The sequence below is a fragment of the Scomber scombrus genome, chromosome 20 (assembly GCF_963691925.1).
Source record: "Scomber scombrus chromosome 20, fScoSco1.1, whole genome shotgun sequence".
NCBI lineage: Eukaryota > Metazoa > Chordata > Actinopteri > Scombriformes > Scombridae > Scomber > Scomber scombrus.
This window is the reverse complement of record NC_084989.1, coordinates 10,054,339-10,076,295: the sequence shown is the minus strand read 5'-3', so window position 1 is coordinate 10,076,295 and position 21,957 is coordinate 10,054,339. Positions and strand designations below refer to the sequence as shown.

Sequence of the window (21,957 nt, the reverse complement as noted above, 5' to 3'; positions counted from 1 at the left end):
TGTAACACACAGCTATAATTCACTGATATTATTATTCAAGAATTCAAAGACATTTTTCTCAGAGCAGAAATTCTGAACAATTAAAAATGAATAAATAAAAAAAAGACAAAACAAAACAAGAAGAAACTTGTACGAGATATACTTTTATCATAGATGAGGTATACAGCTTTTCATATAGCACTTATTCAATACTCATGATAAAAGCCATATCATTTACATTATTTGCACTGAATTCAAATTTGTTGTGTACTTTGCTGCAACAGACTGCACTGTTGCTTCATTTGGTTATGGTTACGGTAACAAACACTGATTTAAATCCATATTGTGAGTCATCCTAAATAAACAGTTTATCATATTATAATTTAATTTAATAGTGGTTTAAGATGCAAATCGCTATAGACTGACATTGCTTTGATGGATCTAGATTTGAGCCTGAGATGTCTGCTTCACATAAAAACCTCAAAAATATTAAATGGTAATGTTAGCATTAACATCATCCAGATATGATTTGTAGCAGTTTGGTTATTGAATGATATTGAGTCATTTAAACTCTTTTTATATATGTAGGGTTTATTTAATCAAGCCATCTCATTGAGCTCAAAATCTCTTCTGGGAGAGAGAAGAATACAGGAGCACATTCAGCATCAGGAACAATCACAGACTTAATATATTTATTTTGGGTTTGTCATCTGTTTGTTATTGTCTTTTGTCTTTTCTCACTTGCAGTCAGAACAGCCTGATCACATAAACATCAGTATGCTATTTGCACGATTTGGGAAGGAAAAAGGACAAAGTGATATTGTTATGAAAATCACTAATTATCACATTCTCTTTTTTTCCGGTTTTAGGCACTTTGTCTGTGTCTGCTTCTTAATGAATAGGAGTTCATGGCCAGCCTACATGTATAAAAGTAAACAACACGCTGATTTGAGAGCATTTTCACACCACTGGTCTCCAGCTAGTAATGTCTTAATTCTAAAATAGTCATGAATAACTTTGGTACTTTTAATTAAACAGGGTTTTACTGAACTCTGCAGGGGGTTCCAACACAGAAAGATAAAATATTAAATCAGTGTACAAAATGCCTGCATTTCTGTAATGGTGGTTGATAGACTGCTTTATCTTACAATACTCTGCAACTAGGAATGAATGAAGGTAAAACAAGATGTCTTACTGACTGAGTGCATGCAACTGAGTATTCATTTAAAAAGACATGCATTTATGTGGAACTTTAAACAATAAGAAAAATAAACTAAATATTCAGTTTGGGCGATGTCAGTGGAATTGGCATATGATGATATCCATATTGAAACATAGTGATGGACAATGATATTGGGAGTGAGTACTGTGCAGTTGCCATCAACTCAAATACTTCACATGGCTCACTGTCTGCCCTCTGCTGCACTGGAGTACACACATGGAGCGCTCAGCCCCGCCCACGACGAAACAGAGGAGTTACTATAAGTGCAATACAAACTACAGCCAATGACAGTACTTTAATCCATGCAAAAGATGGGTTGGGGGAGGGAGACCTTTAAATCACCATATTATGATAGTTGAAGCTTAGTAGTCAATGACTGTCTGCCATCTGCGATAGACGATGGTATCACCCATCTGCCCAAGCCTAATCTCCAATGATAAAATGTAATAAAAGGTTGACAAAACACACAGATGATATATGGAAGAAAGACCATTTTGACAAAAATTGAGAAATCAATTTTCAATGTTTTCATTGCCTTTGTTCAAGCAGATTAAATTGTAAATGCACATTTAACTGCTTTTTCATACTGCAAAGTAATAAATTGCAGCAAGGTACTTAATGAATGAAAACAATCTAATCTCCCCAGCTAAATAAACAGATTCATATACTTGCAAGATTATGTTTTAATGAACATTCAAATTTAGGTTTTGTGATGTGCATAACATTTTTTTTCCTGGATTATACACTGCCATAAATGTTATCTTCTATCTGCTTTAATTTCCATAAGCAAACATTTACAAACATTAGTGTATTAACTGTATGTATGTGTGTGTAAGTGTGATTTTGCAACCCATGAGACTGCTCCTTATCTTGCTGACCTTTGCTCACTTCTTGTTGCTTACTCTACAGTGTCTGTTCGAGAAACTTATTTTTCGCTACTGTTGCAACTGTTTATGTTGATGCTGTGTGACTAATGTGCTTCTGTCACAAAACCCGCTGGTACACCTTACGAAAAACAGAAAATATACCACTACTTTTCCGCTAGCTAAATTCAAGAAGAACTTTCTGTGTACACAAACAACCAAATGCAAAAGAGTGCAAGCAACAAAAGTTTCACAAACTTGGTGTGAATTTGAAAATAAAAACAACTTTTTGGTCTGCTTTTTAGAAAGACTGTACTTTGTCTTTCATGTGAATGTGTTTGTTATGAAATGTATCATCACTCCAATGGTCTTCCTCTTTTTTTCTGCACTTTCATCATTTGGTTTTCTGCACCCACCTCGCTTTATTATTACTCTTTCCCTGTATTTCTCTCTCCCATACACTCGCACACTCGCTCACTCTCTCTCTGTCTCTCTCTCTCTCTTATGATTGACAGCTGCTGCTGAGACTTGATCCATGTATGCCTCAGTCCCTCTCACTCTAATTAAAGGAATTATACATCAAGAGGCCTGTGAAATATATATAAATAAAGAGGGGAGAGTGAGCTTTACTTAATTGTGGAGACAAGAGGATGGAAGTGATCACAGCCCAGTAGGACTCTTTTACACACAGCACGACACTAAGGGAGGCGAAATAGAGCTTCTAAAGCAACCGATGTGTGACTGGAGTTACACTGTTTTATTAGTTGTTTTTCTTTACACATATGTGGTAACACTGAGTAGCCCTATCCCTGATTGGAATAAGGCAGCGCTAAGACTAACATTAGAACTGTGGAGGAAAAAATGCTGCATACTCATTTATTTCAGTGAGGACACTGTTTTAGCACAGCAGAGTTATGTGTAGGGGGCTCTGACAAAAATATGCAGGATTGTCTAACAGAAAAGTTGATCTTGGTTCAACTTTGGTCACGACACAATACAACATAATCCACCAGTCACCAATCAAATGAGTGCAAGTGCACCTGGAAGATGACTTTGTAAACAGAGTAATTGTGCTTGTTACCTCACCATTAAATCAAATAAAAGATAAAATCATTGTATTTGACTTGAACTTTAGTGGTTTAGTAGACTTGAAAGAAACTGATGGAGTTTGTTCAATGAGTGATAGTAAATACTGTTTTGACTGACACCAGTCCTTCAGATTATTCCTAAGCAGGTATGGCAGGTATGGTATATTAAAGCTCCTCTGGTGCACTGTTGCTGTGTTGCTTAATGAGGAATGATTAGGTACATTTTTTAAGTTAATTTTTAACACACAACTGGAGCTGGTTTGAAAATATGTCCCTCTGTGTGTATGACTATGCTTCACCTCAGATGTCTCAGGCATCAATATGATCCAAGGGGAGGTCAAGAGTAAGTAATATTACAACGTGTGTGTGTGTGTGTGTGTGTGTGTGTGTGTGTGTGTGTGTGTGTGTGTGTGTGTGTGTGTGTGTGTGTGTGTGTGTGTGTGTGTGATGTGTTGATTGATAAGAACTCAAAATCAATTCCCGGTCACACAGGTCAAAGACTTTCAGAGATTTCACCAGGACAACTTGACCATGACTGAAATATTGATTTGTGCATGTGTGTACATCAGTGTATGTTAGTGTGTGTATTCAACACATTGTGGGGAGACACAACTGTTCATATGTAGGGATTTCATATCGGACAAACGTGGTTATTTAGAGTAGGGGTCAGGGCTAGAGTAAGTCTTTAAGTACTGAATATAAGCTCTTTTAAGGGTCCTGTGCTCTTGAGCACATTGTGATCCAATGAAACCCCCACAACATATATACACACACCACATCCCCCTTTCATCCTACCTGGGGTCTTTCTGGATAGAGTCGATAGAAGGTGAGCGCTGCAGGCTGCCTTCGGGCGGAAGGGCAGGTCCAGACTTGCTGTAGGGTGATTCCACCACAGAGGGGCAGTACTGCAGGGTGCGGTAAGGGTCTGCAACATAAGGGTCTGAGCCATACACGTCACCCCCATCACCACCTCTGCTTGATGTGTAGCCTGGCCCCACTGTGGCGTAGTTGTTGGTCCCGCCACGGCTGTAGTTTCCTGTTCCCGTGCCGTGACTTCCTGTGCGCTGCAAAGGGGCGGAGTCGACACCAGGGGAGGAGGGAGCTATGGTGGGAAAGTAGGGACAGAGGACATAACTTAGGACCTGGTCATGGACACGCTGGGATAGGTCTACACGGCAGAGGAGGGGATGGAAGGAGAAGAGGAGAGAAGGGAGGAAGAAGACAAACGGAGAGGAGCGGGGAGGATGGCAGGAGATGAAAGAGAGAAGAGAAGAGAAGAGAAGAGAAGAGAAGAGAAGAGAAGAGAAGAGAAGAGAAGAGAAGAGAAGAGAAGAGAAGAGAAGAGAAGAGAAGAGAAGAGAAGAGAAGAGAAGAGAAGAGAAGAGAAGAGAAGAGATAAACAGGTTGTTGGGAAAAGACAAGCGTGTCTCATATGGATGGATACATTTTGGCCGCATGCCCAGGATTAACAACAATGAACAATGTTCAACAGAGGGAAGGATTGAAGAAAGAAAGAGAAAAAGATCAACAAATATAGTGTAGAGAGACATTTTAGATCCTTTCAATGACTGCTAAAATCGATGCCTGGGACAAAACCCAATCTACTATCATGAGGTGACTTTAGCTGACTGAAATACAAACTGAACTATAGTTCTATCTCTATGTGAGTGCAGTGCCCTAACCCCCCCTTCCAAACAAACACTTTAACAACAGTTTCCACAACATTGAGGGTTTATCAGTGTTAGCTTTGTCACTCAAATAACTAATTAGCTTGCAATTCCCATGCAAGGACAAATGAAAACGGAGACATCTACCCGGTGAGCAGTGAGGACTAAAAGAAAAACAAATATATAAAATAAATAAATAAAACACCAAGCTATCTCACTTTCGAGTGAGATGGAAATTGAATGGGGATTTGCTCAGGGATGTAAGCAGCCTGCAGGGGAACAGTAGCTGTCACCTTCCTTCCCTGCCGTGTTGGAGCAGCGGATCAGTGATATATCAAGGTGTTAATGTGAGTCTGGGGGCCTCGTTTCTCTGCCTGTAAAAACACTGAGACAGACGGTGTGGGGGGGATCCATCTCATCTGTCATTAGGACCAAGGTATGTGTACACAGAAACCCACACCTACACACATGCAAAAACACCATAAATGTGTTCTTCGGGGAGTATGTGATAAATCACAGAGCCTTAAAATCAATATGAGGCCATGTGATTGACTGAGGCTCTAACATGGGCCAATGAGGCTCCTCTTACAAAGAGAATTAGCCCCTTAACCGTGTCTGGATGGGAAAATGCACACACACACACACACACACACACACACACACACACACACACACACACACACACACACACACACACACACACACACACACACACACACACACACACACACACACACACACACACACACACACACACACACACACACACACACACACACACACACACACAAGGATGCTAGCACTCCCATGCATCTCATAATACATATACAAGCCAGAACACATGTAAAACACATTTACACTTACAGAAGACTACACAGACATGCATACTAAATTAGCAATGGAATCGGGGGTGTTGTGAGTGTGAGTGTGCTTGAGTGTCTCATCATTATGTGACCAACAAACTTGCTCTTTAAGGCAGTCTTGAGTGGTGGCATTTACTTGACTTGACCTTCACAACCCTCTTATCTCTCTCCTTCACCATTCTCTCTTTCTCTCTGTTTTTCTTTACACACACTCACGTTCAAACTGCCCCACTTATTTGGTACATGAGGAAGATTAAACCAATCCTTAACAATTACTTTCCAAAGTTCTTTAAATCCTTCTCACAGAGTCTGGTGAAGTCCATTTGTCGGCCCACCAGAGGCACAGGGAGTCTTTTGGATAATGTAACCACAATGGCATATTTTTTTTATTTCCTAACTCAAAAATCAGGTTAACAAAAATCCTTTGCCAGTCAGACAGTGAAAAATTCAAGTTTAAGGCTCTGCCATACAATGCCCATGAGGCTAAAGGCTGTGTGAGCCCTTCTACTGCTACCCCGAATTTGACATAGATCCAAAGAGTTAGGCGGGGAGAGAGCCTGGGAAAAAGAGAGAAACAGCTGAGAGATGAGGGATGGAGCTGCAGTTTAGAAAAGAGCCAAACCAGAGGGGAGAGGGAGGAAACACGGACCGATGGAGGGAGCGACAGTAGAGCCGCTCAGAACACGGGGTATAGGAGGGTAATGAAGCAGAGTCACTCCCATCAGAAGCAAATCAGTCTTTTCTGTACTCTTTAAACACTGTCTGTGGTGTGTCTGTCTTTCTGAACGTCTCATTAGTAGCCAGGGCTTTAGGCTAACACCACCAGTGACAGCATGCGCTCGCCAAGAGACTTGACACCAAAATAGGCGAAAGAGTGGGTGGGAGAGCAGTGAAAAGAGGAGAAAAATACCACATACAAAAATTGCTTGTCAAATTACTCTTAAAGCCTGTCCTTTGACCACTGAATACTGGTGTCATTGTTAGATGAAGAGAAAGAAAAGACAGCAAAAATAAAGCTTTGAGATTGTAGGGTACAGAAAGACATACAAATCCTCCAAAAATGGTCTGGCAAAATTACAATTTTTGCTCCTCCTTTTGTTTTCAAATTCACTTACTTTGTATTCAGCTACCCCACACCTTTTTATACATTCCATTTTCTTCTTCACTCAATCTTACTGTCTGCTCCCCCTCTCTTCTTCTCCTAGCTTAAGTAAATGGAGTGCTGCTGAATTTATCATTTGCTCCAGTAATGGTGTGTTCTGACTGATGACTTGACCTTTGGGGCCAATATTGGATGGCAAAAAAATCAGCGTGTGGCTGCCTGTTTATGCATGCGTGTGTCATTGTGTATGCATTTCAGTATGTGTGTGTGTGTGTGTGTGTGTGTGAGAGTGTGCAATCTTGTATTCCTGTCCTTGTGGGAACCGCTGGGAGTTTTCGGCTTCTTCACAAAGTAGCATGCATGAGTTTGAGAGGGTGTGTCTTTCAGTCACTGTGCAGTTTCATGAAATATTAAACAAATCATGAAATGTGCTGTGTGAGTACAGGTACAAACACACAAACACACACACAGATATGCACGCTACACTAACACCTCTCACACCTAGCGCTCTGGCGGCGTGAAATTGTGTTTGAGGGGAAATAAAAGGGCGGGTGTGTCTTTGTATTCCCTTGCTTCGGTGTAGAGTAAACAAATCGCGGCTGTGCTCCTGCTGGCAGATTAGCGACGGGAAGGGAAACTCTATTAGTCATTTGACACAGTGATACCTCTGCAATTAGCCAGCCGACTGAGGGGCCGGCTAGCTTAGAGCGAGGCTGACTTTTTCTCCGGGCTGCTGAGACGTGGGAGCCCTCGCTGAATGTACAAGAGATGGAAAAGGCAGACAGGGAGGGGGGAAAGAGATAGGGAGAGAAAAATTAAAATTAAGGGGGATCAAACCAATCCTCTGAGCTTTCCGTGTCCATCCTCCCTTCTCATTCTTTCATCTCTGCCTCCATTTCTTTCAGTCCTACTCTGTATTTGTCAGTCTTTTTTTTCCTCCATCACTCCCATGCCCTTTTCTCTCCTTTCTTTACTTCTTTCTCCCTCTAGATCTGTCCCTCCTGGTCTTTACCTCCATCCATCTTTTTCCTTGCCCGTCTCTTTTGAAACCTTCTCTTTTTCAATCCCTTCCCTCCCTCTCTTGCTGTAGTTCAGCCCCTTGTCTGCTTTTTTTTTGTCTGTCATCCTCCTTCCATCATCCATTCATTTCATGTTTTTCCTCTCCCTTTCTTCCCTAACACCCTTCTGTCTCTCTATCTCTCCCCCTCTTTGCGTCTATTGTGTTTGTAGTAGACTATGTGATCAGAGCTGAGGACATGTCCTTTCTCTCGACACGCTTCAGCGCTCAGCACGATTACACAAAACCCCTCAGTACAGTCTCTATCTCTCTCACATATACACACTCACATAGATACACAGGCAAATGCTCTAACATGGATTTCTAAATATGCAAGTGATTGACACGGACTAAACATGTGTGCCGGTAACATGTCTTTTCCTAATGCTTTAAGGTCATGCAACAGCTTGCACACGCAACCTTGCCTACAGCAGCAATGGATGAAGCACACATGCACGGTCACACGCACACACACTACTTGGATGTGGAGGAGAGTAAGGATTAGTTTCTCCCTCTGTTTATCCCTGGGAGAGCCTCCTGGCCAACACACAGCTCTTGATGTTCCTGAGCTGGAAGCACTGGATGACACACATGCACGCACACGCACACACACACACACACACACACACACACACACACACACACACACACACACACACACACACACACACACAAACACACAAATGCCCTTCTTTGCACTTTCCAGTAAGTCCAGTATTTTACAGTGTGGGAGCTGTAGGACACTTGTCTCCATGAGTCAAGGTGCCATGTCTTTCTCCGAGCACGCCACTTAGACGCAGCGGGAGCTCTAGGCCAGTGGCTGCTGCTAAATGTTCATGCTGTGGAAGGCTAACAGCGAAAGTCGTAAAAAGGCAAGTTTCTTTACTTTCTGTCGAAAGAGTGCTATATTTATATTGTACAGGGCATAACATTACTGCATATGACACACACATCTATTGTACAAAAACTCTAAGAAAATAAACATAGCAGTGCACAGTGGTTGGTGCGGGTTGGTCGTGTAGGTACTGCTGGGTTTTTTTGTGTGTGTATGGAGTTTACATATTCCCTTGTATCTATGTGGGTTTTCTCCGGGTGCTCTCATTGTTCCTCCCCCAGTCCAAAAACATGCTGGTTAGGTATACTAAGCACTCTTCATCACCCAGGTGTGTTTTCTGTCTTTGTATTAGCCTGAATACAGACAGGTGTCTTCCTCTATGTGTACTCTTCTTCTCGCCCACTCTGTGCTAAAATACACTCCAGCTCCCCAAGCGACCCTGAATAAGATAAATTGGCCAGAAAATGGATGGATATCAACTTAACTTGATCATACTTGCTTCTGCAGCACATTTGACTTTCATTTAGTCTCAGATATGTAGTAACAGTGAAAAAGGTTTATGACTCTTCCAGACTATTCTCAAGGGGATGTTGACATTTAAGATATATGTCAAAAGATGTAATGTAACCACTATGAGAACACTGATTTATATTGTATTCATATTGTATGATGTAAGGAGCAAACAGAGAGGTAAAAGGTAATCTATACAATGATAAACTGTGAAGCAATTAATGAATAAAACATGTTTTACACAGCAGATAAGACTGTTTCTTTTCATTCAATGAAGACAGTCAATGCTGGTTTTGTGCTGCGCTGGCTTCAAATTTATCCATGTGATCTCTGAGGACAAAAACAAATGAATGTTTCTATACACAGACATGAATTCATTACTGCTGATAAAACAAAGAATATGCAAATTATGGAAACCAAGACAGCATGGGACACCAGAAGAATATGTGTGTGTGTGTGTGTGTGTGTGCGTATGTGTGGGTGTTTGTGCATGCATTTTCTGTATGGGTATTAACAGTATTTGTGGCAACTAGTGTGTAATTAAGAACACACTTTTTTTTTTTGCTTGTGTGTAACGTGCGGATGGTGTGGGGTGACTAACACCACTAACTTAAACCTACATTTACGAAGTGCCATATGTTTTCACAAGGGGAAAGAAATTGTGCTGATCTGTTGAGTATGTCAGATGCTTTGAGCTAGTAATTAAAGATTTTTGAGGCTTCAGCAAAAAGTCACTGTAAATACTGTAAAAGTTTAAGCCACGTAATACGTTGCCTGGATTCTACTTTGGAAAGTGAGTTGTTGTCCAAGAAGATGAATGGTACTGTGGGTTGAAGACAAATTGTGTATTACCCATCTTACAGAGGAAATCCTCAGAAATCAGAGAACTACATCTAAAAAGCTGCAGCTTTATTTATCTAGCCCTACTTCCCTCCTTTTTCTTTCTTTTTTACATATTTCACATGAAATTGACCCTTAAATTATGATCATAAGACGACTTTTAAAACCTTGCTGAGAAAGCTGCAGCATGACAATTACAAACCCAATGCTCAAGCAGCTTTCACAGTGGAGTTAAAAGCACATTCTGAGTAAGTGTAAATTCAACACTCACCCTTTACTGGGGTTCAAAAGACAGTAGCTTCATTAATAGAACAGCAGGATCAGAGGCCAAGCTGAAATCTATCCTGGCCAAACAAACCTAATCTAACCTGGTGACAGGGAAAGCCTGATGACTGACACACTAAAGTGACTAGGGAGATGCTGCTGCCAAAAGGTCTACTAAAAGCTGCAGTGCTTTAGATCCCTGCATTGAGGTTTTATCTGGCACTAATTGATGAAGAACTGGTGAATCATGTGTCCTGAAACTAGTCCATTTCACAATGCTACTTGTTAAAAACTATTTGAGCCATGCACTGATCAGAGCAAACACTGCCTTGTGTACATACAAACATACTAGAAGAATAAAGGTGTTTTGCATCCCATTTTTGCCTCATGTGTTTTGTGTGCAAGGAACAAAAATACAAAATACATATTTGAAAGTGTGTTTCAAGATCAGGAAACATGGTGCAGAACTGGATATCAAAGTCATTTGTATGATCCTGAATCTCTGAACAAATGTTTAGAAAGCTTATACCTTCATCACTTCAGTCTTCTCTACCTGGAAACCATGAAACTTAAGAGAAACATGATCTTTACGTCAGAGTATTAAATAATTTATATAACATAACGGACGCTTTATTGTCAAAACGTCAAATGATCACATAGATGGCTTTCCATCAACTATAGATGCACATACCACACACGCACGCTCGCACGCACGCACGCACGCACGCACGCACGCACGCACGCACGCACGCGCACACACACACACACACACACACACACACACACACACACACACACACACACACACACACACACACACACACACACACACACACACACAAGCCAAGTGGGACATCAGAGGACATTTGGCAGAATGAAGTGAGCCTTTCCTTTCTCTTCTTCCTTTTCAAGAATCTATCCCTCTCCCTTTTTGAGAGGTACCCTGAACTTCTCCTGCCTTCTGGTCAGAAGAGACACAGAAACTGCACCCGTTCTACATCTTTACCCATTCCTCCCTCCTCTCTTGGGCTTGTTTTTTTCTCTCTCATCTCTCTCCTCCATCACACTCCCCCTCATTAGGTTGTCAGAACTCATTACAGAAGGAACACAGCAGATTTAAAGGGGAAAGAAGAGTGGTTTAATGGTTTGATGCAAATCAGATTTTCTCATACTTCTTTCTAACATTTCTTTTTTTAAACTTTAAAAAAAAAATCCTGCTTTGATTTCTGGAAACATCACAACACACATACACACATGCACCATTGGCTGATGTAACAGAGTTCACGCAACAGAAGTTGCATGAATTTAATTGTAGAATATTAAGAAGTGTGTATTCAATTTGTTTGTGTTTCTTAAAACAGGCACTAAGAAAGGCTTTTTTCAGGAAAAACACTCTAAGGGCCCAAAAAATGTTGCTATCATGCAAATATATATGCCCATCATCCCGTAAGAGAGAAGACAAAAGCCAGAGCAAGGCTATAAAATAAAGCAAAAAGGTTAAGAAGGACAACCTCTGTATATTAATGTATTTCATTCAAATTGAGTATACACAAGTTTCTTCAAATTGCCTGATATCAATATGTGTGCATATCTCCAATGCAAAAAGTCTCAATAACGTAAGTGTCATACGTCAAAGAATGTTTTAAACTAAAATTCAAAATTTTTCAAAACAAGGCTCTTCATTTGCAAAGCTTGTGGTGTGGCTGCAGCATGAAACACTACTCATGCTGTCTGGTTGGCAGGTGATAAGGCCTGAACACTTAAACAAAACTACAGGAGTGACCAGAGAAGTGTTTCTGAAGAATAACGCATGGTAAAATGTACTGTATGTAAAGTATGCCACATGAAGATATGCAATTGTTTTTTTTTTTTAAATGCAGCTTTGTATCATAAGGTTATCTCAATTCATTAATGGCTGAGAAAATATAACCTTGTTTTAGGGGCTTAGGGATTACTGATTGTAGAAGAATTTGTGTCTGTCTCCTCTGAAGATACTGGAGGGAGCAATGTTGAGCTATATAACACCCCTTATCAACAGCAATAGCTCAAACAGGCTACTAGATGTGCCTGACAAATAGCCATGGCAGTGAATCTACTCATTCTCACTGTCGCCACCTGAGCTACGCGAAGGTCTGATGTTAAGCTATTAAAGAGAAAAAGTGCCACATCCATTCAGTGCCGCTGTTATTCCCACTGGTCAGAGTCATTAATATAGACCAAGATGGCTTTCATGACATAAGAGGGAGAAGGTACAGAGGCAAAAATGTAACAACAACGACAGGAGTGAAGGAAGGAAAAGGGCAAAAACTCACAGCGTAAGTCAGAGAAAAGGAAAGATAAGAAGACGAGAAAAGGTGAGGGAGTTTATGCAAAGATTTCACTATGACAGATGCAATAAAGGAGAAAAAGATATAAGAAAGATAAAGCTGTACATTTGTATTAACAAGGAGAGACCAACCAACCAGACCAACATGGGAACTATGGAAACGGTAAAAATAGAAAGTAAAGTATAGTGACAAAGTGTAGCCTAATTTCAAAAGTACATAATGCTTTTTTAGAAAAACAAACAAATTGTAAACCATATCCTGAGGCTTTTCCTTGCTGTGATTCTTCCTTGTACCACAATGAATGTGTATACATGTGTGTGTGTTTGAGACGCTGAGAGCATGCAGGAATAATCGCTTGAAATAGGCCACATTAACCTGCAGTCCTCTGGGGCGCTGACCTGGTTTAATCCAAGAATGAAAAACTACGTGTCACTGCCTACACACGTGCATAGTGCAAAAAAAACACACATATACACACTCACACTTGTACAATAATATTGTACTGGGCATAGATGACTGTGGATGTCATGGCTAGATTAAAAAAGAAGATGAAAGGGGTGTACACACGAGAGAGGTTTGACCAGATACAGATGTGCGCTATACATGTGCGTTATACAGTGAAGCAGATGTTTCGTAGCATCTTCCTATTTATATTTTATAAATAGTTTTATAGTTTGTCTCAGTAGTTAGAGGCAGTTACTGCTGTTCACTCAGCACTCAGGTTAACAATCACTGTAAAAGGGAAACGAAAGCTGCGTAGAATAGGGAGCACTTGAAACTGAGCCAACAGATAACCACTGTGCCGCAAGAAAATCCCAGCAGACTTACAGAGTTTGCCGTTTGCAATGAAAGTAGACACAAATCACAGGTTCCTCAAAACATGAAGTAAATCCTAAAATACTGACATTTTGCCTCTGTAAACTCACCACTCACCTTCTTCTTTATGTCCTGTTTGCTCCCTGTCCCTATTTCTCTTCTGTCCTAAACTGGGTCAGGAAACAACCGCTATAAAAACCTGCGCATGTACAATTACAGTGACTTAAATTGCTTTTGTTATATCATGCAGCCTCTCTTCATAGTTAATTGTCCAGTTAAGTAAAGTGATGGCCTGCACTCTCAATGAATACAGCAAGCGTCAATTGACTGCAAGTGCCTCGTTTGAATTGGCCTTGAATTAGACTGACACTGTGTACCAAATACTACAACTTTTACAGTTTTGGAGTGAATACCCACAGTAACGTCCCCCTTCTCTTGCCACCAAAGGAATGAGTTATAGCATTAATTACATTGATTCATGCCAGCTTAATGAACCAATAATGTGAGCCTGCCATTGCCAAGAAAAGGCACTATGACATAATTAATGACTTACTGCTCACCATGTCAGCACAGCCCTTATCAGTTCATTATGCACTATCACTCTGTGCATTATGAATCCTTATTAGACAACCTTTTAGTCACTGCACATACTGTTCACATGACTTTTAAAACATGCTCTTCTTAGGCTGAGCATTAACATTGTGGCCCAGTGTCTTCAAGGTGCTGGTTGTCTTTGGTGTGTTGATTTAGCGGTATAGTTGCAAGGGCCAAAGCACAGTGGGGGGTCAAATTGCATATGAAGAGAAAAAAGGCTCATGCTGATACACTTCGACTGAGAAATTAGCTCAAACAACATGAGACAATCCATTAAAATACTGTATCATAGGAGAAGCGTATTGTAAACCTCGAGCATCGCAATTGAATGTACACGGTGTAATCCACACTCTATTGATTTTTGTAGCTGCAGTGCAAATTTCCTTTGTGAGTTTTCTTATACCCATCTATTGAAACTACAAATACAAGGAGCAGTAAATTATAGATAACAGTGGATCATCTCTGTACACTTCTGAAGTGCCTTTATTTCATTAATTCCTGCTCGCAAAGACAATTCTATCACTATACGCGCTGTACAGAATTTTCATTAACAGTAATCAAAGCAATATCCCACAAGAATAAGAGCAAACCCAATGACCCCTTAACTCTGAAATGTGCTTCAATCGCTATGCTCTGCGCTTAAAGGCAATTCTCGCTTCTTTCAAGTGAGTCAAACTGATCAACTCGAACACTGGTCTAGAGTGGCATATTTACTGCTATGATTCTGACCCAAATGCTAATGATAGCTATTAAGGCTAGGCTGGTTAATGACATCGAGGGAGCTGTGAACGCGCCGTGACCGACTTGGGTGTTTTCATGTGGGTACGATACGGTAATGGGATTAACATGGCGTACCTAAACCCACATTGAGATAAGCTCAATGAGGCCCTATTAAAAATACATTGCTGGCAACAATGGAGTTACGGAGGAAGCGGGTGAGAATGAGTATGTCTGACTGTGTGACTTTGATAGAAAATGTGCCCGACTGTGCTGTATTCCTAATTAGGAAAAAAAAAAGAAAGAAAGAAGAGAAACACAAATGTATACTTCTAAATAAAAATGGCTAGGAAATAGTTTTTTTTATACTTGTTATGCATTACTACCTGTAATGTATTTTCCCCATTTGTCCCAAAGCTGGGTGCAGTTGTTGAAAATGTACAGAGCTGGCTATTCAAAACACAGAAGTAGCCTCAACCGAAAGAGGAAATGCACTGTAACATTCTGTTTGTTACGCTCCTTGAAACATATAGCATCAAATACAAATCAGTACACAAAATACAATACAATACAATACCCAAACAAAATACCTCAATAGTAAGCACAAAAAAGAATAGATTAGTGTTGTTGCATGGATATATTATGTATACCTGACACTGAGTATGCAAGCCGGGATTAACTTGAGGTGAGTGCGTGCTGTTTGATTGATTGATAAAATGATGTAAATGATGTAATTTAAGCAAATAATGAACACATCTTTCACTTCCTCACACATTTATCCCAGCTCCATGAATAAGTTTGCATAAAGGCAGATTCATGCCCAATGTTTTCTAGACTGAATAAAATTTGCCTGTCTACAGTTGGTCAGTGGTGGGAAGGTGGGTCCTTGCTACAGCATCTTCATTTTACACACACACACACACACACACACACACACACACACACACACACACACACCACACACACACACACACACACACACACACACACACACACACACACACACACACACACACACACACACACACACACACGCCTTACCAGTGTTGTTGCGATAGGGGCCTGTGTCTGGCCCCTGACTCTGGCTGAGGCTTCTCATAGGGCCTTTGTTGTGGTAGACACGTTCCTCATAGATGGGATCTATATGGTGTTCTGGGGACCCCAAGGGCCGAAGCGGCTCCTGACTGTGCTGACTACTGTAGGAGCCACGAGAGCCTGTAGAGAAGACAGAGAAAAGTAAAAAAGAATAATAGCATTAGAGAGACTCAAACAAAGTAAAAAAGAGGCAAAAGTGAGAAAAGATACAAGAAGGGTTTTAAAGACAGTTTGGATAAATAGATGTTAAGGAAGTGGGGAAGGAAAGAAGAGGAAATGGAATGGGAAGGTAGTGATAAGGACCATGGAGGATGAAAAGAATAAAGTAAGACATACGGATAATGTGAAAGGAAGAGGATGGGGGGATGAGGACAGAAATGAGGGCAGATGAAGGTGGCAGAAGATGGATGGGCCCCCAAGAGAGACCAGAGAAAAGAAAGGGAACAGGTGTGGTGATGATGGGCAAAAGATGGTATCAGTGTTGATGAGTGGGAAGAAAAATCAAGAGGACAGGAAAACAGCAGTAAGTTGACAAAATAATGCCTTCATGGCCCTATAACTTTAGACCTGTCCGTCTTCACCTCAAACCTTTTCCTTTTTTCTTTTTTGCTGATGTTAAAGAGAGCCAAGTGACAGACAGCATACCATTTATATAGTGGACAGATGGGGGTGTGTGGGTTTATATGAGGGCTAGGGCAATTGGTGAGTTAGAGTTGCACAACATCAGAAATAGAGAGAGAGGGAAAGAAAAATAAACCGGGGTGCATACATAGAGACAGATGAGATAGGGAAAGAAAGACAGATCGAGAGAGATAAAAAAAAGAAAGAGATAGAGGGAGAGAGCTGTCGCTGTTTTTCTTTTTTTTGTTAAATCTCCTCGGACCACATTGCTGGTTGTCAGCTATAAAATAATGAGATGCAGTGTCGCCCCTCTTGCTCTGTGTTTGGCAGGAATCCCACATACACAGGGCAAGGAAGACATTGACAGCAGGCATTTGTTCATTACACAGCAGAACAAATGTAAGGCAGGGGCCTCCCTCTGAAAACATAGAGAGCAAAATTAAATTAGGAAAGAGTAGAAGAAGAAGAGATGGGGTGAATATGAAAACGAGTCAGTAGGGCTTGGGTGACATGGAGGATGATAAAGTGGGAAGACGTGCACATAATCACATACACACACAGATTCGGAAAGCTGTGAGTGACTGAGAGAAAGAGTGACGGTCCAGTGGAGCTAGTGTCGTATCATATCGTATTAGCCCCGGGTCGAAGGCAAGTCGCGTGCAAAGGATTTTCCAGCGGCTGAGCGAAGGAGAAAGAGTGCAGTGCTCTGAGTCTCAGATTCAAACCTCCGTGTGAATCCACCATCAATTTAACAGAGTCAAAAACCCCTCAATCTTTCAGATCATATCAGAAATCAATGCATGTGAGGCACTCTGCCATCTCAGTAGGATCAAGTACATTCACTCATGTAGCCATGCTGTAGTTTCTGTCACAGCTTAGGACTGGTGTCTATTTCTTGTCTTAACTGTCCAACAAAGCAGGCAAAGCCGCTGAATACTCAAGCAGAAATACACAGCAGGACTTATAATCCTAAACCTTCTTTATTGAAAACTCTACCAGGTGGGATGAACAGGACCATGCCTGCACTTCTTGCACTACGCTATGGCAAAGGACAAGTTTGCCTCATTATACCTGTCTGGGGCATGACCGTGGCAAAGAGGTTATTGCGGATCGTGTAACTGTGTCCTCTCAACAGTGTGGTAACTTGACTGGCCTGTTTACCTCCGTTGCCAATGAAAAGGTAGGCTGCCTTCTTGTCACACTCTACTAGCCAGCAGCAGCCAGATAGTGAAGACAAACAGCAAGAGGGAGAGGGAGTCAGAATAAGGGAGTGAGACACATAGAGATAAGATGAGAATGACAGACATGAAGGGAGAAAGAGCCTCAATTTCTGACATTAAAAAATCCATTGAGGTCGATTGAAATAAGAATAATTTAAAGACGGAAAGAAAGAAGGGAAAAGAAGCCAGCGAGAGACATGCATGAAGGAGCGCTAATTAGAGTCATGGACACACCCATTAACAGCATGACTCATCCCAGCTCGCTCTCTTCCTCCTATCCCTTTCGTCTTTGAAGTCTTGGTGAGTTGGTTTTATTTCTTTATTCATTTATTTTTTGACTCACAGGGGCCCACTCATAGAAGTACTGACCTCTTTCTTTCAAAGGGAGAGGAAACTTAAAGTAGAGAAGATAGAATGATGCAGGGGGAAGGAAGGAAAAAAAGGGTGGGAAAAAAAAGAAAGAGATGCCCTCCCATGATGTTTCATTCAGTAAAATATTTAAAAAGGATAACAAAATGTAAAAACCAACTCCGGTCCCTTGATGTCTCCGTCATGTTTGTGCAGAAAAAAAAAGAAACAAACTAAATACCACATTCATACATGCAGTAAAGGATAACTATTATCAACATGAAAAGCTAACAAACATTTACATTCTTTGTTTTCTCACCTATTGTAATTCTAATAGGATGGTGAGAATTAACCTCCAATGTCATTGATTAGATATCTCAAAGCTACAATTTCAACCACCAGTCAGTGTCAGTGTCAATGTATACAGTCAGCTCTCAATATCAGCCCCATAACTATATTGTTTACTGATGATTTTTATAAGTATATACCCCTTTGCTGAAATTCTCAGTCATTCATTTCTTCCCTCTGGATACAACATCAGGTTATTGTACTACTAAGTCTAATATGTATACACAATGGGCCGTATCACTCAGGCTCTTCATGGAAAAAGAAATGACAAGGAGTTTCTTTTTTTAGGTGATTTCTATTTTACGCAGCTTAACTCTGCTGTAGAGTAGGTGCTGTACCTCTCCAAACACCACTACTGAGATGAATTCTGCTGTGCTTTTAAAGGAGGATGTCATCCACTGGGAACAGGCAAACCTCTGACTAATAGTATCTACAAATAACTTTACTAAATTGATTGATATCTTTTTGGAAATACGGATGGACAAAAATAGAGTGAAGTATTTGAAAGTTAAATTCTTACATTTACAGGATTAGTCACCCTTAGATTGTCTGGAAAAAGTCAACCACGACTTGGCAGTCCAAACCCATGAAAGGACTCTGAAAATCACATGTCACAGGTATGCTAATGATGCTATCAGTGTGAGACGTCTTTTCCAGTGGGACTCATTCCTGCTCACTCCTTTCTTTTCTTGATCATTTAAAGTCTTCAGGAGAGATGAAACTGCAGGCGTTGCTTTAAGATCACAGCCATGCCCTCAGGGTGAAGCATGAAGGTCATGTTCTTCTTCAATATAGCTCCGGGTTTAATGGACAAATCAATTAAACTTAGTATTGAGCTTTAAAATATGGCTATGTGGTTTAATCTAAATCTTAACCTCGGCAGATATTTCATTTCTGTTGCTTGACATTCATGAAAACACAATCTGCAAAAAGTCAACATGTGGCAAATCACTGTGCAAAAGATCTAACATGTTTGCTTTTATTGAGGATCTTATCTACCGTTAGCTCATATAGATATATACATGAAAGAAGAAAACGACTACTGTCATTACAACTAGTACTACTGCTACCACTAAGATTATAATAATATCAATACTAATCATAATAATAATGATAATAAAGAAAGTATTTGAAGAATATTCAACATCTTTAAAACCCACTATCTCTTAAAGTAGGAAGAGAAAATCACTGACACTGGGGACAAAATAATTTTTAGTGTCTACAGTGCCTGAAGGGTGAGTGCTGGACACACTGTACATCTCAGTAAAGCCAAATGAAAGATAAAAAAGGCAAAGGTTTAAAATTACTTTTCGTCTGAATGGCATTTGTAATACTAGTCTTGGAATTTAAACTCCTTGAAATAGTGGGCTATCTACAGTGTTTAATTTAAACGGGCACAAAGAGCCAACCCTCAAATAAAATGTTACATTCCCCTACTATGAACCATAAACAGTTGACACAACACATTTTCATTTTGAGTTTGACACTCAGCCAACTCAATTTTGTAGAGTCAAGAGAGTAAGCCATAGACTAGTCAATGCAACGGCAGGAGCAAATAAAAAGTCTCTGTTAGTCTGAACATTGCCTTAAGACCAGTATCACTCATATATTCCGCTCCCAGACACACTAAAAAGGTCTTATTCTAAGACACTAGTAGATTGAGAATGATTTAAATCTTCCCAAAGCAGATTTTGTCAGGTAGTTACAACAGACCTGCTCAAAAACAGCTCATAACTCACAAATATATCTGCTGGAACAGTGAGTGCATTCATTTTGTTACAAACGCCTTTAAAGCTCTACTTTATAGCGGGCAGTCATAAATGTGCTCTGACACTCTCTTGTGAAAGTGCTGCAATATGCAGTAGATAATGCTAAGATAGTAACCAAAACACACTGATGGTGACGGGATAATTAAATAGACAGCATTTGACGCAGCACTTGATATTTCTTAGAAAGGCAGTAAGATGTATTGATATGTAACACAGGGGCCCACTTATAGTAGAAATGCTCTATTGACACAAGATGGAGGATCCAGACTAACAAAAATTCACTCAAATATATATTGATAATGTGATTGAATTTCTTGCGTTCAACATTAGTTAAAGGACATCATCATCAGTGAGACTGATACAGTAAGGATACTAGAGTCCCAGAAACGGAATTGGATTTATGTATACAATATTTGCATGTGAGACTACATGAGTGTGTGCGAACCCCCACCTGCCAGGCTGCCAGGTCTCTGAAGTGTTGCAGTAGCGTAGAGCTCATGGGAGATCTTATACTGGTCGGAAGCATGGTGAGCTGCCAGCCGTTTGGGAGACAGAGTGGCATAGCTCCCTATGCCTGAACTCATCTGCAAAGACAAGAGGCTCTTTCTGTCAAATATTATAAATAAGCTTGAATGTACAAGATGAAGTCTGTAAAATGGTGCAATTACTTCCCGTTAGATTACAGTCTGTTGGCATCCAAATATATAACAGCTGACATGGTTGATATATTTTGATTCATGTGGTTCAGATGGGACAAGCTTGTACCTGTACTTTTTTCAGTTTCCTTTGCCAATTTCCTTTTGTGTCTACATCCACATGATAAACATTTGCAAAATGGGCTTCTGAATGGAAATTGGCACTGTGTGTGTAAACCATGCCCAAACCACTTAGGGTTATGGATGTAATTCAAGCAGTGAGTACCCATGCTAAAAATACTTATCACCATAGTACAATGTGAGATACTGCATATAAACATCCAACATATACCTAAGAGTCCAGGGTTGTACAGAATGATGAATGTATGTGATAGAGTTTTTCAAAATCAAATATAATGATATTTGAAATATTAGGCATTTGAACTTGACTAAAACAGACAAGTATGGATTTTTGTATGAAGATATGACTCAATTTATAATTGCTCTGAAGCCACACTACACCATTCTTTGTCATGACTAAAGATCTGACAAATTGGAAAAGAATGTAATCTTTCCTCTAACACCCAGCTGCATGGTGTCAATCAATAATATGACTATAATATTACACAATCTTTTTTTTAAACAGTTTTATAACCTCTAGCATTTTTCTATTCTGTCTGACTTGATGCTCCACATATTATACTTTCTAATATTCTGTTAACATAAAATGTGTGTGAGACGTCCTGTACCTGGTGAAGAGGAGATGATGATGAGCTGGCACCTCCCCCTGCTGCAGTAGAGTTGGGTGGAGATGCCACCCTCAGGGGAGACCCACCCCCACCTCCTGTTGTCACAGCAACTGTGGTGCTGGAAGACAAGTGGCCAAAGTAACGTCATTCGTCTGTAAAATCATGACTTCCAAAGATATCCGTTTCACACATAAAAACATACCTCCTCTATGATATGTCAACTATATGTGTATGCATAGATTTCAAAGTCATTCTATTCTATTATTACTGTAGTCACTCACTGTTCATTTATCTCTCCTCTCATACTGTCCGTAAAACATATGAGAGAGGAGGTTGAGTTGAATGCATTAATTCTTTCAAATGTCAGCCTCATCCTTCAGACGGCGCCTGACTCGATTAAACATCAGTATCAACAGCAATACATGAAA

General features: G+C 40.3%; 1 protein-coding gene across 1 annotated transcript in view; it reads right to left on the bottom strand.

Annotated features, from left to right (window-relative positions):
- ctnnd2a (catenin (cadherin-associated protein), delta 2a) overlaps window positions 1-21,957 on the bottom strand; it is a 218,703-nt gene that overhangs the window by 102,038 nt on the left and 94,708 nt on the right. Inside the window, exons 8-11 of the mRNA XM_062441201.1 lie at window positions 21,530-21,647; window positions 20,597-20,729; window positions 15,786-15,959; window positions 3,948-4,254 (exon numbers count right to left, since the gene is read on the bottom strand). Coding sequence (XP_062297185.1) covers window positions 3,948-4,254; window positions 15,786-15,959; window positions 20,597-20,729; window positions 21,530-21,647 — 732 coding nt within the window. The remainder of the gene's footprint in view (window positions 1-3,947; window positions 4,255-15,785; window positions 15,960-20,596; window positions 20,730-21,529; window positions 21,648-21,957) is intronic.